At 34.8% G+C, this 18,573-nt stretch overlaps 1 protein-coding gene across 5 annotated transcripts in view; it reads right to left on the bottom strand.

The window, feature by feature from the left end:
* Positions 1–15,462: 15,462 nt before the first annotated feature.
* The window catches only part of Fgf12 (fibroblast growth factor 12), a 556,448-nt gene continuing 553,337 nt past the window's right edge, over positions 15,463–18,573 (bottom strand). For all 5 annotated transcript variants that reach the window (XM_074073517.1, XM_074073519.1, XM_074073516.1 and 2 more), the window contains one exon: positions 15,463–17,870. In XM_074073517.1, the coding sequence (XP_073929618.1) occupies positions 17,752–17,870 (119 nt within the window). In that variant the 3' untranslated portion in view covers positions 15,463–17,751. The remainder of the gene's footprint in view (positions 17,871–18,573) is intronic.

Below are 18,573 nucleotides of genomic sequence, written 5' to 3'. Positions count from 1 at the left end.
AACAATAATGTCGCCATTTTGTGAATGGGCCAAAAATGGCAGCCTTGCCCTTAAACAAATTCCCCCGATCTAAGACAGCCCCACCCCTCCCAGAGACTACTGTGCATGCGCTAACCTCCTTAACCTCCCCCTTCTATAAAAGCCACTGCTTGCCCAGACTGGGGCTGCACCATCTTTTCACTGGCCAGCCTGGCAGTTTGGGCCTGCCATTAAACTTTGCTCTATGGATGCGAGACTTTTCTTGTGAGCTTTCTTTGTGAGTGGCGTTTTTCCTAACAGTAATTGTTTATAAACCTTCAATTCCTTCCCAAACTGGTGCACATGTGGAGCTGATGCTATTAATATACGAAAGACAGAGGCCAAGTGTACACACACTCTTCATGCCTGAGAGTTGCCACTAGATGGCACATACACTGGGCAGATCCAAATCAGATGCTCTTTGACTTTTGATGGGGTGCTTCCTAATAAACCCATCTCAAGTGTAAAAATATGCACTACAGTTGTATCTGGGATGTACCCTAAGGAGACATGCATTAATGCTTGGCCTCCATCTTGGCACTATTGGAAAATGGTAGGACCTTTAAGAGGTGGTGTCTAGTAGGGAGCTCTTCAAGTCTCTGGAGGCTACCCTTCAAGGAACCACAGCTTTCTCCTCACACTGTCTTTTGCATCTTGGTCATGAAGTGAACAGTTTGCCCTACCACATATTCTCGGCCTTTATGTGCTGCTTTGCTACAGGCCAAAAAGCAAGGGGGCCAACTGACCTGGGATTGCAACCTTAAAAACTGTGAGTCAAAATAAACCTTTCTAATTTGATTCTTTCATTTTGTGACTGAGCTACTCTAGAGAACTGAAAACAAGTAAAAGTTACAAGTCAGGAAGCCTAGTGAAAACCTACCACAGTGTCTGGGTAAGAGACAGCCATGAGAAGCAATCATGAAGTTTCAGCAGCAGGGAGTTTTGACTGTGGAGGGTATGGTGGCTGGTGATCCTGCATTCTGTGGCATGCAGCAAGCTCTGTGATCTGTGGATTATTGTGGCAATTGTATGAGCCCCCTGGCCAGCAGGTTGCTCAGCCTCTGCACTATCTTCCTTCCCATGTGATTTGCTGCTGGGTTGGAATGAGAGCACTGAGCATTGAACAAGCAGATTACTTGATTTTTACAGACTTCTACTTTCCATAGAAAGGCTTGTTGCTGCTTGGGGGTGGGGTGGAGACAGAGACTGGTAGGAACAGTGCCAAATTTCCTTGATTCTTCCTTTCCAGAACAGAAACCAGCACTGTTTGCTTCCCCCACTCTCTGATGTACCTAGGGGACAACCTTCAGCTTGGACATTTGCTCCTTCTTGGAACCCAAATTATGGAGCTCCTGTAGCAAGCACGAACCTACCTGGCCCACAGATAACAGAGTTCATTAGGGTCAACAGTGCTCCTGTTATGCAAAGATGGGGCACTTCTAAAGTGAATATAACGTTGATGCTAAGACCATACCCTTGACTGGTTTGGCCCTCAATCCACATGTATACAGCAGTGACCTCAATGTAGGAACTTTCTCTTCTGCTTCCTCACATTTTTCTCTTCCTCATCCTTTTTCTTCTCCTCCTCTTCCTACTTCTTTTTCTTGGCAGTATTGGGAACTTGGGGCCTCACAGGTGCTCTACCACATGAACCATTCCCCAGCCCTTTTTGGTTTAGCTATGATTTGAATACGGTCCTGGCATTTATGCCCAGGCTTGCCTTGATTGTGATCCCCTAATTACACTTTTTGCATAGCTGTTAGAAAAAACATGCATTACCATATTCAGCTTCTATTGATTAAAATGGGGGTCTCAGTCATTCTTCCCCTCTTCTGAGGCTGACCTCAAACCACCATTCTACTGAGCTCCACCTTCCAGATAGTTAGGGTTAGAGGCATGAGCCACAGTGCTTGGGTCTTCTTTTCTTTTATTTAACATTGCTTTTCTTTCCTTCTCTTGCTCCTCATTTATTTCATTCTTTATTATTGTTTTATCATTATTAATGTTTAGCTTCATTATTTATTCTACATTAATTTTGCTATTTTGATTTTATGGTTTTTGGTGGTATAGTAATTGTATACACATATTTGTGTAAATATACATACGCACATATATATGTGTAGATTCAAAATTATCTTTAGCTGATTTTTGTTTTATTTCTATACCTGGTTTGTTTTGGTGGTGTTGCTGCTATGGATGTTTGTTTTTTTCTGTCTCAATGGTATTGGAAATTAAAGCCTCAAGAGAAGACTGATCACTAAGAAGACCCTCCCCGAAGATATCCATCCCAAGAGAGACACAGATCAGAATGTAAAAAATAGGAGAAATATGAAAAAGCAAGGGAATATAACTACTTCAAAAGTTCATAACTCTTTAACAATTGAATCCAAAGATATTGAAATGGTTGAAATGTCAGATGAATTGAAATGTCTATTTTTAAAAATGATTGATGACTCAAGGGAATTCCAATTAACAAATGAATGAAATAAAGATGTCAATTCAAGACTTGGGTAAGAAATCCAGCAACTTGAATAAGAAATTCAGCAAAGGAAGAGATTCTAAAAATAAAAAGAAACCTTGGAGAGGCTGGTGGAGAGACTCAAGTGGTAAGAGTACCTGCCCAGAATCCCTAGAAATGAAATCTCAATAAATTAAATAAAATTTCAGTAGAAGACATTGCCAATCAACAAGACCAGGTGGAAGAAAGAATATAAGAGATTGATACTGATATAAGATAAGAGTGAGAAATTATCACATTTAGACAGTGATAAAGAAAAAAAAAATGCAATCATTATCACAATATTCAAGACCCTTGGAACATGGTTAAGAGATCAAACCTACCAATCTATGGTGCAGAAGAATGAACTGAGATATAAACTAAAAACATATAAAACATAGCCAACGAAATTACAGCAGAAAATTCCCCAAATCTAAGGATAGATAAGACATCTAAGCATATGAGTCATTTAAAACCCTAAGCAGGTATGACCATAAAAGAATCTCTCCATATCATATTATAGTTAAAATGCCAAGAGTACACAACAAAGAATACTGAAAGCTGAGAGAGTACCAAGTTACTTACAAAGGCAAACCAATCAGAATAACAGCAGACTTCTCAGTAGAAATCCTAAATGACAGAATAGAATGGACTGATGTGTTTCAGTCCCTGAAACAAAGTACTGCCAACCAAAATTACTACATCCAGCAAAGTTACCCTTTAAAGTTGAAGGAGAAAGAGACCTTCCATGATAAGCATAAACTAAAACAATTCATGACTACTAAGTCAGTATTAAAGGAGACACTTAAAGGAATACAGAGAGGATGAAAGATACAAACATGAAAGCTTAGGAAAGAATGAATCTCACTAGGATAGATTAACAAATGAGAATTCAGAAAAATATCAAATATTACCAACTTGACAATTAAGCAGTCATCTAAGATGAATAAGGGAGAAATTAGTATCTACTTTTCAATAATAATCCTAAATACAAATGTCTAAATTTTCTAATTGTAAAGGATAGAGTTATAAATGGCTTAAAAAAATAAGATCCAGGTATTTTCTGTCTTTAAGAAATTCACATCACTGGCAAAGACACACACATGTTGAAAGGGAAAGATTAGCAAATGACATTCCAAGTCAACAGAATCCAAAAGCAAGCAGGAGTAGGTATACACACCTGACAGAAACTTTAAGCCCAAATTAGTCAGAAGGAATAAATAAAGTCATTATATATTAATAAAGGGAAAAATCCATAAAGAACATGTAATTATTATAAATACATCTGCTGAATATTGGTGCAGCCAATTTCATAAAACAAACATTACTGCACATAAAGGGGCAGATGGATCCAGATACAATAACAGTGGTAATGTCAACACCCTACTTTCATCATAGATAGGTATTCCAGATCCTCAAAAATTAACAAAAAATTTTAGAGTTAAACTGCACCATAGATCACATAGACTTATCAGACATTCTGTATTCTATATTCTACAGAATGTTGCATCCAACAGCAGTAGAATAGAGATTCTTCTCAGCAGCAATGGAATTTTCTACCAAATAGATCACATTTTAGCTCATAAAGCACATCTTATCAAAAATGAAAAAAAATTTAAGTTTTTTTCTTGTATCTTGCCAGGTAGCAACAGAATAAAGCTAGAAATAAACAGCAAGAGAAACTATAGAATCTATAGAAATATATGGATGTTGAGCAATGCACTTTTGAGTCATTGACTGGTCATTGAAAAAAATCAGAGGAGAAATTTTTAAAATCCTAGAATCAAAGGAAAATGCAAACTCAACTAACATAACTTTTAGGATACAGAGAAGGCAGTTCTAAAGAGGGAAGATTCTAGCTGTGAGTCCCTACAGCAAAAATCACAGATATCTCAAATAAATAACCTAATGATGAACACCAAAGTCTTAGATAAATAAGAATAATCCAAACCCCAAATTAGGAGAAAGAAAGAGCTTGATTGGAGGTCCTAGTAGGAGAGTTCAGCTACTAATAAATCTTTCACAGATGAATTGTCCTTTCTATCAGAGAAGGTGGTCATCTTTGACCAAGCATGCAGTTTCAGGAGGGATATACATGGAGTAGTGAAAGAGGGAGGGAACAATCACCTAGACAGTCAGATCAGCTGAATCGACCCTGGCAATCAATGGAGTAAGAGATGCTACAGATGAATTTCCCTTAAATGTAATAAAATAAAGATCATGGAAGAAATTAATGAAATGCCAAGGATCAATGAAACAGATAATTCTTTCTTTGAAAAGACAACTAACGGTGACAAACTTTTATCCAAACTAACAAAAAAAGGGGGGAAGGAGAGAGTGATCACCCAAAGTAATAAAACTGGGGGCAAAAAGGGCATGTTACAAAAGATACCAATGAAATCTACAGGATCATTGGGGAATATTTTAAAAATACATAGTCCAATAAATTGGAAAATGTGGAAGAAATGGACAAAATTATATACACAAATGACCTACCAAAATTGAACCAAGAGGATATTAACAACCTAAAAAGATCTATAATGAACAATGAAGTTGAAGTAGTAATAAAGTGTCTCCCAACAAAGGATTCACTACTAAATTCTATTAGATCTTTAAAGAACTAATAATGATGCTCCTTGATGCATTTCATAAAATAAAAAGGAATCCAAATACATTCTAAGAATCCAAACACATTCTATGAAGCCCGCATTATCCTAATACTCAAAATGGATAAGGGTATGAGGATAAAGGGAAACTATAGAACAGTTTCCTCAGCAAATGTAGATGCAAAATCCTGAATAAAATACTTGCAAAATGAGTTCAGCGCATTTAAAAAATCATATGCCATGTTACAGTTGATTTTATTCTAGGCATACAAGAATAGTTCAATGTATGCTAATCAGTGTAATACAGCATTCAAACAGAATCAAGGAAAAACAAAATCTTGTGATCATCTCAATAAATCCAGAAAAAGCTTATGACAAAATTCAACATTCTTTTATGATAAAACCCTAAAGAAATTAATAGATAGGGCATATCTCAACATAATAGAGGCTATATATGACAAACCTATAACCAACATTATAGTGAATGGGGAAAAAGAAAAGCATTTACTCTAAAGTCAAGGAGAGTGTGTCTACTGTTTCCATTCATATTCGATATAGTGCTGGAATTATTAGCCAGAGCAATGCAACAAGGAAAGAAATGAAATGTCTTTTGAGTCATTGATAGTACCATAAGACACTGATCATTTCAAAAACTGATGTGAGTTTCATATGGTAGTTATCAAATTATTATAGAAAGATGACTCATACTATCTGTTCATTTCCTCAAACATCATGTTTGAAAATTGCATGCCAAAATGTGTGTGTTGGAGATTTTTCACTATGTCTTTAAATGTGAATCATAATTAATCTCCATCAATAAAAGAATATGTAGTTTAAAATAAAAATAAAAAAACAACATGGTACTGGCACAAAAACAGACATGTGGATGACCCAGAAATAAGTCCACACAATTATAGCCATCTGATTCTCCAGGAGGTACAAACATACATTGGAGAAAAAAAGCCTTTCTATTTAAAAATAGTGCTGGGAAAACTGGATATCCACATGTAAATATCTGAAACTATCTATGACTTACTCTGTAAAAAAAATTAGTTCAAAGTGGATCAAAGAATTTAAATGTCATACCTGCAACCTTGACACTACTAGGGGAAAACATTTCAAGATATAGGCATAGGGAATCACTTTCTTAATAGAACCCTAGTATCTCAGGAAATGATAGCAAGAATTGATGAATGAGTTCACATCAAGTTAAATAGCTTCTGCACAGGAAAGGAAACAATTTACAAAGCAAAGAGACAACATACAGAATGGGAGAAAATATTTGCCAGCTATTCATTCTATAAAGGCTTAATATTCAGACTATGTAAAGAACAAAGAAAAATTAAACAACAAATGAACAAATAATCCAGTCAATAGATGGACAAATGAACTGAATAGTTCTCAATAGAAGAAGTACAAATGGTCAATAAAGATGGGAAAAAATTCACCATTTTAGCAATCAGGAAAATGCAAATCAAAGCTACCATGAGCCAGTCATGGTGAGACACATCACTAATCAATGAGGTGAGAAGGATGAGGCAGGAGGATCACTGAGCAGCCTGTGACGAGGCTATAGGTCACAGTATCTTGATGTGAGGCCAGACTTGGGGACAATACAAGATACTATCTGACAAATTAACAAGCAAAAATGGTTCAAAAGTGGTAGAGCATCTGCCTAGCAAGTGGGAAGGCCTGAGTTCAAGCCCCAAAATACCTGAGTAGCTCCAAAAATATTAATAAATAAAAACATTAAAATCACACTGAGGTTCTATCTCACCTGACTGTGAATGGCTATCATCAAGAAAACAAACAAACAAAAACAAATAAAAAAATAAGTGCTGATTAAGATGCACGGACAATGAAACCCTGTACACTATTGGTGGGAATGTAAATTAGTGTAACTACTATAGAAATCAGTATGAAGTTTCATCAAAAAACTAAAAAAGAATACTACCATAGGACCCAGCTATACTATTTCTGGTTATATATCCAAATAAATCAAAGTTAGCATACAACAGAGATATCTGCATACCCATATTTATTGTGGCACTATCCACAATAGCCAACCTATGAAATCAGCCTAGGTGTCTATCAATGGACAAATCACACACACACACACACACACACACACATACACACGCACACACACACAGAGTATTACTCAGCCGTAAAGAAGAGTGAAATTGTCATTTGCAGAAAAATGGATAGGACCAGATATCATTATGCTTAATGAAATAAACCAGACTCAGAAAGATAAGTATCATATTCTTTTTAAAAGACATGAAATTAGAAGGGTGACTATTTGGGAGAGGAATATGACTAACAATTGTTGTGAGGGGAGACAGGAGTGGGCAAATATGCTCAAAGTGCAATCTGTATGAAAGCATCATAATGAAATCCATTACTTTTTATAGTTAGTATAGAAAATAACAATAATTTTTAAAAGAACTGAAGGCTGAGAAGTTCATCTCCAAGAGCTGGCAGTATAATTACGATCAAACTGAAGACCTGAAAAACATAAGAGTCAAACAGTCTGAAAGAAGATAGTAATGTCTAGCTCAGAAAGGCAGGCAGGAAGCAAAAGGGGACAAATTTCTCCTTCCTCCACCTTTTTCTTCTATTTAGGTCCTGAAAAGATTGAACGATGGTCACCCACATAATGGATAGCCATCTTCTTTACTGAGTCCACAGATTCAAATGATAATCTCATATGGAGACACCCTCACAGACATACCAGAAATAATATTCCATCTGGTGCTCCAGGAGCCCAGTCATGTTGACACAGAAAATTGACCATGACACTAGAGGTGACCAAGTCTTCAGTCTCCTAATGGAAGAAAAGCACAGTCAAGTTTCCCTAGGATATTCCTGAATGTAGCTGCTTGCATTCTGACAAAGACAGAGAAAGTGAACCAGTACTCAGGTATTTCTTAATGTATATTCCTTGCATTCAGCAAGTTCTGTGCATTAGAAATCAGGACTACCTGCATTAAATTTCTAACTTTCCTTCCCTGATAACTTGGGCAAATCGAAGGGGTTTATGAAACAAGTTGTGTTTCTGGTCAAAGATGTAAGAATAGAGACATACAGGATAAATGGGCCTACATGATAAAATACTGATAGAAAAACAATTGAGTTACCTAGTTTTCTGCTACAGATTTTTCTTGCTTGTCATTGGGTTGGTTGGTATGTGTGCAGCAGGGAAGAATCATGTTTCATCTTGGTTTCTAGAGCATAGTGCTAGGCAGAGACAAAAGTATCAGGGTGACATTATTGCTTGCAGGAGACAGTGCTCCAAGTAGAAAGTAGGTAGAAAGTTATCTAACATAATTCAATCCTGAGATTGGATGTTCTGTTCCAACATTATAAATCAGACAGAGCATGTGCTAAGAGACATGTCACAGTCAGGACTACCTATCAGGAGCAAATGGACTTCATTCCAAGTGATAGACAACTCTGCCTTAATGCTAAACAATGTGGCATTTTGAACACTAACAGCAGAAGCAAGAAATAAAGCTGGTTTTCTCTAAAGATCTAGATTCTAAATGGATGCCATTAATGATTTTGGAGGCTACTATTTCAAGACAGAAACCACACTTAATTAACATCATCCAGATCCAACTACTTTGTACAAATTAGCACTCACATAATGGAGATGCTTAAATAAACGTCTGTAGGTCTCAGAAAAAAGTTGTCTTTGAATAAACTTTAATATTCAGGTAAGTTCCATATCAAGAAATCTTTAAACACTCTACAATACCTTCTCTAGGAGATTAGGCAAAATACTGGAATATGTTAGGGCTATTTCAGAGAGTTAGCACTAATATTGGCTGCTATTGAAGTTCTCTAACCTTGTCTGAAAGGGACTCTTTTATTTATAATTCTCATAGATATCTACATCTTCCAAACTCTCTTGAATTTCAACATAAACCATCACTGAATAGACACTTACTAAATACCAGTCGTTATTTTTAGGAGTTCATTTAGTAGAGTGATTTTCAATCCCCGAAGATGAGAATCATCTCTTTTTAAGCCAATTACACCAAGATTTTTAGGAAGGAGTATATTATATATATATATATATATATATATATAATGTATATTTATAATTCTCAGGTGATTGTATAATGCAGTTAAGGTTAGGAATCACTGAGTATGTCATAAACATTAATAAAAATTAAATCTAACTACATATGATAATAATACTGAGTCCCAAATAATGTTTTTTTTTTTTTGCTTAAAAGTTTGAAAAGTTTGAAAGTGAAATTGTCTTATGCATTATTATTGACTATTTGTTTCTTCTAGTCCTCCACCTGGAAAAGGGATACATACACTTGACAAGAACTTAGTCCTTAATTGTAGAGGCCCTTAATTGTAGAGGGTGTGGAGATGGTTCCAGGTGCAAGAAACAGTGAGGAAGAAAGGAGATCTCACCTTCTAATTCCAGCTTTTAGAACCAAGTTCCAGATCACTACATGCCGTGCATCAGAGAAGTGAATTGCCACCTGTTTGTCACAGATGATTATGTTGGCTGTATTCTAACAGATAATAATCATTTATTTTGGGACAGGTCAAAAATGGTTCTAGCATTTCAGTTGGAGAGTGGTTGGTCAAGGGTCATGTCACCGGTGTCCATAGTCCACACTTAGATTACATGATCTGAGATATACCAGCACTGGCTATTGCTGAGAGTGTGATTAGAGTAGTTCCTCAATGAGACCACTACATAAAGATTTTGTGATAGCCATTATCCTAGTTAACTAGGATAACTAGTTAACAGACTCTATGCTAAGTCATTGCAGGGTGATCTGGCCAAAGATTTCTTTGTACGTAATCTACAGAATAGTCCCATTCTAATCAATAGTGCTGAAGGAAATAACCCTCCTCTTCATAGCTCCTGTGTGACTCTTCATTGTTTTCATTTTAAGGGATACACAGACAGCACGTGATTTATAAACAGAGATTAGGACTGACAATGTCTCAGTTTGTTAGACAAACAATTATCCTAGAGAGCTGTACCTTAATTCTCTGGTGCTATTATCAGTGAAGTCTGTACCTATAGCAACAGGGTATACTCAGTGAAAATGGCTGTGATTATGTTCAGCACAAGCCTGTCAGGCATTTCACACATTGTGACAGGAACTTCTAATTCCATACTTAATATCAATTTTGCTTTTCTCCAGACTAATGAAACTCAAGTTTTGATCATTAAGACATAAGACAAAGGATTTCTGGGAAAGACGTTTCCCTGTTCTATTATTTCTATGAATAAATGTGGAAATGATGTCTGGAATTGGAGTGGCCATTTTGAAACTGTGAATGAAAAAGACTTTCCTGGAAAAGTACTGATGATTACAGAGACATTGGTCCTGGTGTCTTTGAATGCTCCAAATAATATCTGCGTTATCTCTGTTCAGATTTTTTATTAGATGGAAAAAGGGTCCTGCTGGTGCCAGTGGCTCAGGCCTATAATTCTTTATACTTGGAAGATTGAGATCAGGATTGCAGTTAAAAGCCAGATGAGTCAAATAGTTTGCAAGACTCCATCTCCAAAATAACTAAAGCAAAATGGACTGGAAATGTGGCTCAAGTGGTAGAGTAGCTGCTATGCAAGTGTAAAGTCCTGAGTTCAGATCCCAGCCCCACAAAAAAGAAAAAAATGTCTCCTAATATAGCTAAGTTACTATTTCCATAGTAGTGAAGTTAATGTGCCAAGCAGATCTATTATGAAGATATATTTCTGAGACAAAGCTGCCGCAAGGAAAAAAATTATTCAAAAAACTAGAAAAAAATCCATAAACTCGTTCTGAGCTAAGTCACTCAACAATGTAGTGGGACAATCTGAAAATGCATAGAAGGAATAAAAAGGTGAAGAAATGAAAATGGGGTGGTAGCAAGAAAGCAAAGCATGAATAGGCTGATGTGTAATTCATGTATTAACAACATCTTACTCTTACTGTATGTCTTTGTGTTCCTCTCTGGGTCAGGAGCATATTGTTTAAAACAGCAAAATGCAATGGTAGGCAGGGCTAATACAGGAGTATAAGTGTGAGAGCATAGCACAATAATTAAAATACATTGTCTTTTAGATTAGCTTGTCAAAAGTAGCACCATAGCAAAGCCAATCATGTTTCAAACGTAAGCAAAATGATTGTGAAGGCTTGTGGTAAGAGGACATAGATTACCTTCAAATGAACTGTATTATCTCATCTTCAAATTAACAAAGTTGGAAGCTAAGGGAAAATCAAGAGAATTTTTTGGAAGAAGGTAACCCAAGGATTTGATGCCAATATAAATTTAAAACCAATGCCGCCCACAAATGGATTATGCTCCTGTGGGAGGTGAATATATTTACCATCATCTAAAATGTTCAAACATATGCCACTATTTGTAGAGGATATTCAGAAAAAGCATGTTTGCCTGGCCCAGGTGACTTTGAAGTCACAAATAACTCTGAGTTCAGAACCTAGAATGACTGCTTAGGATGAAATTTTGAGAAGCCTTTTGCAATGACTGAATCCTAGCTGTGCTTCTATAGGAATGAGAAGAATAGATACGGTATAAATTTTCAATTTAGAAGAGCCAAGTGCATTTTATAGCCTCTTTTGTAATGGTCATCTATATTCATTAGGCATACTGATAATTGAGTTATCACCTAATGTACCACTTGTTTTTGAATAACCACTCCCCAATCTCTCCTAAAAGCAGAGTTATAGCTTTTCTTTGTCTTCTTTTGCTGTTTCTAGTTTTATTTTTATTATAGGGATCTATTTTCACACATATTTGTAAAAATCCTATACCCCAGCCCAGATGGTTGTTTCTATCAATTCTATTGATTTTTGATCATTCAAACTTATTAACTAGACTGGCTGACCAAGATCTACCTCTTTAATTGTACTTGCTTATCCGTTCTCCAGTGACCCATACCATGCCTTCTATATAGCATGCAGTTACTAATGCCTGGGGAACTGTATCTTTGGGTAATGACATCCAATCTCCAAGTTCTGAAAGGCTCTGGTTGACTTAAACTGTCAATACATCTCAAATTCCTGGCTGTAGTGATGTATTAGCATATGTAACCTAACCCAAATTGAACTAGTGAGATGTGAAGAGGTGTTTTCTGAGAAATTTTAAGATATATAAATATGCAGCATTTGCACCTTCCAAAAGAATTCCCAACTTCCTCAAAAAGGGAAGTTATACACAGAGGTGAAGAGAACTGAGAGAATTACAAACAAATTGAGTCTCAGTAGTGATGATGTAAATTTCTAAATGAAGCAAAAGTTTGGTTCGGTGATTATGTATGAGCAACCAGAAGCATCCTAACAAATAAAGACTCAAGCAGATTCAAAGAGAACCTTCACAAAACTTTGAATAACTACTGATTTTTATTAATCCCAACTCAATTTTTCCCCATTTCCTCTTCTGAATATTTTCCCTTAAATCATTTAGAAGCACATCTCAAGTAAGTCATGGCTTGCATGTATATATACCTTTTATTCAAGTCAATTCTCCAATTTGATGGTCCCTTTGTCCTTCATTGCCCGCTTTCATTACCCAGAAAGTAGATTTTTCCTTTTTTGCAATACCTGTTTTCCCTGTAGGTTTTATTTTTGCATCGTTAGTGCTATATAAAACCTTAGTTACATACCTACTACAACATATTTTTGGATATCACATTATTTATTTATATGTCTGTCTTTCTTGAAATGTAAACACTATAATTTAGTTTACAATTCTCAAACTCAACCAAGTGTCTAGTTTGTAAATTATCAATGAAAGAATAAACAAATGTGCTCCAGTTCTAAATCCTAGAAAAGCAGTATGTTAGGTTACAAGTAAGCTTTGTAACTAGAAAGTAATGTTGACTTTTGAATATCCAATAGAATTTGGTGCATTTCTCATCCATAAATCCATCTTTAGTATTTTTTATAGGACACAACACTTTTCCAGCAACACATTATATCTTAGACAGACCAAAATGGAGACTTCTCAAAGAAGTTTAATGTTTAAAAAAGTGCCAGTATTTTGTCTACATGCATGAGTATCTCAAGATTTTAATTTCTTTTCACCTCAAGAAGATTGTGATGTATAAACATTTTACAAATCTGATCTCAGAAACCAATGTAAAATCTGTGCTTTAATGTAAAAACAAATCATTATTATGCTTAGTTGCTAATATAATGTATTTATTAAACATTTTGGTGTCAATATCCTTAATATTGTAGCATATAACCTTGAAATGGAGTTAATATCAATTCTAGTCATGGGAATATATTTGGACTTTTTTTTAAACAACTTTGAGTAAAATGAATGACATTGTCATCAAATTCTGCTTGGAGCAAAGACATCAGCTCATTGTTTCCAATTAATAAAACATTTAGTGATGCAATGTTTATTATATTTCAATGCTATTATCATAATGTTAAATATTCTTGTATTTGCTCATGTTTGCTTCTGAAGCTCCATATATCATTCCTGAGTTTGAGCAATTTTCACTCAATTTGGATTCAGATATTGTATTTTTAATTTGGGCTCCAGGAAAATCCCTAATAAATACAGCATTTAGCTTCCTTTTCCTGTTCCTCAACCATGAATTTTCAATCCAATATGACTGATCAAGACATCTCAATTAAGAAGTATAGCTTTAAAAAAAACTTTTTAGAAATAAAATAACTATCAAAGAGGGGATTAAAATCACTGACATTCTGAAGGAGTATTTGCTTTGATTATTGTTCCCACCAGGTTCTTTTTTTGTTATAAAGTGGCAATTTGTACTATCATTAGAAATATACATTTATATATAAAGTATTGCATTCAAATCTCTTTATTTTTTATTACCTATGGCTAAAGACCACAATCAAATAAAAACTCTATATATCCTTAGTTCAGAAGCATATGTATATGTACACATATATATATATTTGTAGAACAATCCACTGTTTTAAATGTGATTCTGACTTTAAAAAATGCTATTTACAATTTTATGACAGAGAAATAACCTCAGCCTGTAATGGTATTAAAATGAGCAGAGAATTTTTATGTTTGAATGTATTTCACCTTGTGCAGATGAAATTAAGCAAGATCACAGAGAACTCTCTCAAGAGCAAAGCCTTGTAGACTAAGCCCATGATGGTGCAAGGGTAGATTTACTATTTCTAGGCTCATGTATTGAAAATGCTATTGATGATGCAGTCATGCTTCTTCACCAAGCAACCAGTGGTCCCAGATTAGGACCTCCATACTTTTCAATACACAGCAATCAAGTAGTTCTTCATTCTTTACTATTGTCTTAATACTCTCATCTCTTGCTGGTGGCACCACAGGACCACCAACCTAAACAGAAGACCTAACTTACTGTTGTCATTTTCTTAAATAGAAGAGTTGTTTTAAATAAGTTTTCAGAATTAGAATGTGTCTCATGAAGAATCACATTACATTGTTTTGGTGTCTCTTTATTGTGCCAATCTACAATGGCTAAAAATGTACTATGAATTTCATGTGCATAATTCAAAGTTAAAACTATGACTATGACCAAAAATAGGATGACTTACTGTCTTCCATTTTCCTGAAGCATGAAAGTTTATAAACTAGCAGATGGAACTTCAGCACCATTTGTTTCTATATCTCAGACTTCTAGCTGAAAAATCAAGGAAAGTATATAGACCAGAAAGCTGTTTTATGAGACTCACCAAAGTTTTGTCTTCATTTATGAGTCCATTGATTTTGAAACATAAGGAATATTAGAGTAACTATGTCTTAATTTATACCTACACAGCCAATTTCAATGCTTTACTAAAAGCCATATTTTGCCTGGGAATATTCCAACACAGATTTTTCAGGGGAGGGACTTTTTTTTCATGTAAAGAATAGGTGCAAGTTCAATTGAAGACCTATAAATTAGAACGGTGGAACACGATAAAGAATTATTATACTTGGAGTAAACTGAAAAACAAAATATTAAGACTAATTTATATTTTGGAAAGAAATTAGATAATTATATATTTATATTTGGTAATATTTTTAAAACTTAGAGGCAACTGATTTTTTCTATTAACCACTTAAATTAACACAAAATGTAAACAATAGTTAAGGAAATGTTTACCCTGCACTCTGTCCACAATTTTTGTCAGGGTTATTTATAAAAGAAATATGAGATTTCTCATTCATTCTCTGAAATAAGTTGGAAATAAAACAAAGCTAATTTCAAAAACATTTCACTGCAGTGAACACTTGGTTAACATGATATGGAAGGAAAGCAACATATACAATGGGTAGTTAGGAAACTCAACTGCTATCAGGAGAAAGAGTGGGTATAGATGACAAATAATGGATAACCACTGAAAATAGAGAAGGAATTTTATTGGAGATTCATATCTCTATCATATTTTTCATAAACAATTGGATAAAATATAGTCTGTCATGAAATAGTGAAGTGAATGGTTGTGAATTCCATCAATTGTGTTACCTGTAAAACCAGCAGCTATGCTATGGTGGACTATGTGTGTGTCACCACAAAAATTCCAGTCATTTCAGGCTAAAAGAGCCTATGACCCATTTTGTTAAAGAGTCTTTTTGTTTTTTCAAAGAAAATAAGGCTTTGTGCTTGGGATTTGTTTGGTCCTGGAAGTGACAGGTACACTTATAGTCAAGTTGAATCAAGAGTGACAGGAATATACAGCCAGATTTGTACTTTTACAAGGGTATTCCTTTCCTAGAAGAGCAACATACCCTTTTTTAAAAAATTAAATGTATCTATTTATTACTTCCTAGGTATTTTGATTAAACAAGTAACAATTGCAATTGTGTATTCAAAATTCTTGCCTAGATATATAACATTTTATTCTTCTCAATTTCTTAGGCAAATTCCTCCATTTCATTTTCTGCTACCTGCCTGAGAACATAAATAGGATAATTGGTGAAGGACAAGAACCACATTGAAGAACAATGATTGTGTAGAGTGAGGGATACTATGTTGATCTTGAAAGAATACAGCAACCAATGCCAAGGTTTGAGGTGAGGGCCTAGAGCTTCTGCAAAGTGTATATATTTTAGGGAGTCATATTTGTAACTATACATGCTGGACAGTAGAAATATAGGAGAAGTTACATGCTAAGTCTTCTCATTAGTAATATCCATAAATCTGCATATATTTTTAACATTCTGTTTTAATTTGGATGTCTCTACACCACTCCTGATTTGTAGGGCTAAGTATAATTTACTTATTCCATTAGAATTGTATAACATTACTTTCTTTGCTAATAGATTCTAATACTTTGGTATTCCTAAATATGTGTTTGCTTGCTCTTACACTGGGTTCTTTTTAATTACTTTAATCTATTCACTGAAGCCTGTCAGAATCATGGCTATTAATTTCATATGCTTTCTCTAGGCCCCTTGAAAATTCAGTGTGTAATAAGTAATCTTTTGTCCTCTAGAAGTCAGACTTGTTGTCAACTAGATTTATAAATTTGGATAAATATCAACAAATACACCACTGGCTTCATAAGATAGTAAATTAGGAATTTCATAGCCACACCTTCCAGTTTCTCACTGAGTTTGGAAAATTCTATATACATAAAACTCTGGCAAGGTACAAAGGCAAATGCAATTTTCTTTGACCCATTTCCTCAGACTTATTTCCTTATGTAAAACCTACCATTCCACTTTCCTGCTGCAAAATATGGTACAAAACTCTAAAACAGCTTTGTACCATTACTCTGGAAGGTGTCCACAATGCACAGACTAAGACCAAACGCAAAGAGTAAGTAACTTATGCCTCACTGCCTGGACATAGCAATGGTAGAGGATTCCCAAAAGTTACTTCAACATTAGGACAAGATTGTGTGTGTGTGTGTGTGTGTGTGTGTGTGTGTGTGTGACTAAAAAGAATGAGATACTGAGTTAATATCTTGATAAAAATATGATATTCTCCTAGGAGAATTTGAAATTTTTATGAAGGAATTAAATTTGCTATTCGATTCAATACAAGATTATTCTTATACAAAAAATAATCTGAACATCTCCAAGAGTCACTTTTTAAACTTTCCTTCATATTGAATGGTTCTTGGTTATAAACCTGCTGGGGATAATTTACACACATTCTACATCACGGTTAAAAAAATCCAGGAAAGAGGATGTAATCATGTGTCATCTCCAGATGTCCAAAGGAAATACAAAATCAAATCAAAACACACATCACAGCATTATCCAGAGTTAAAGCAATTTAGAGTCTAACATCAATTTGTAAGTGCATTTCTCTAAAACCCTTTCCTTTTAGGTAACAACTTTATTTCATCTTTATTATAGTTATAGTTTCATTACAATTGACCTCTATTAACAATAACATAGCTTAATTTAATGTTTGTGGAGTCCTGATTTATTGTTTCCTTTGCGTTTATATGCAGTAATCTTTGCGCATGTGAATTTTCTACCACATTGCAACAGGCAAGCTTTGGTTCGATTTTCTTTTCCTACACAAAGGAAGATATTGAGTTCAGAATCTTAGCTACTAGGTCCTGTGTTGCCATTTTATTTTTCTCTCCTTGGGTGGATTTATTGGAAGGAAATGGGGAAAGGGAAAGGAGGAGATGGGGAAGGGATGAGACGAAAGAAGGGAAGAGTTCTCAGCTATGTTGAATCTTGATTCACGACTTTGCCTCCATTCATGGTTGGTGTTCCAGAACTTTTCCTTGAACGTCCTTGTTTTTCTCCAATTTCATGTAGTGATGGTTCTCTGTACATACACACTGGAAAGCAAAATGAGAATTACTTGTAAGGGTAGACATCAATTTATTTCAGTAAACTTCTCAAATTTGATTTTAGAATATTCTTCACTGTCATCACTATCTCTTCTCCCCACTGTGAAAGACTTTTAACTTGATAATGAACTCAGTAGATATACATAGCTCTTTTCCACTTTTATTGGTCACAATTTTTAGGACTTCTTGAATTGTAGACATAAGAGCTCTGTTTTTTGATAAATAGTCTCCTAATGTATATAACAGGATTTTCATTGCATCAAAGGAAAAATTGGACATATAGCATTTAAAGGTAGAAATTGCTAGTTTGCTTTTCAGTCCTTCTCTCAAATCTAGTTTGGGAAAGAAAAAATATTTACTGACATGAGTTAAGCCACTATCTATATATCTATCATCTATCTATATATCAATTTATGCAAGCTTAAAGAGTTAATAATATGTCCATCAAATATATAAGTGGAGTGCAAAATCTAGTAATTCAGTCTTTTTATTAAAAAAGTCTACATTCTTATGAAATAGAACAATGAAACCTCTTGCAATTGCTTGCAGTAGGACAGGGAGGGGGTTGCGGAGAGAGCTGGTGGGAATGACCTAACCAATGTATTGTATAAACCTATTTGGAATTACAACAATGAATCCCCCTGTATAATGAATATATCCCAATAAAAATTTTTTGAAGTTTGCATTTACT

This window comes from Castor canadensis, chromosome 5, assembly GCF_047511655.1.
Source record: "Castor canadensis chromosome 5, mCasCan1.hap1v2, whole genome shotgun sequence".
Classification (NCBI taxonomy): domain Eukaryota; kingdom Metazoa; phylum Chordata; class Mammalia; order Rodentia; family Castoridae; genus Castor; species Castor canadensis.
This window is presented reverse-complemented; position numbering and strand designations above follow the sequence as displayed.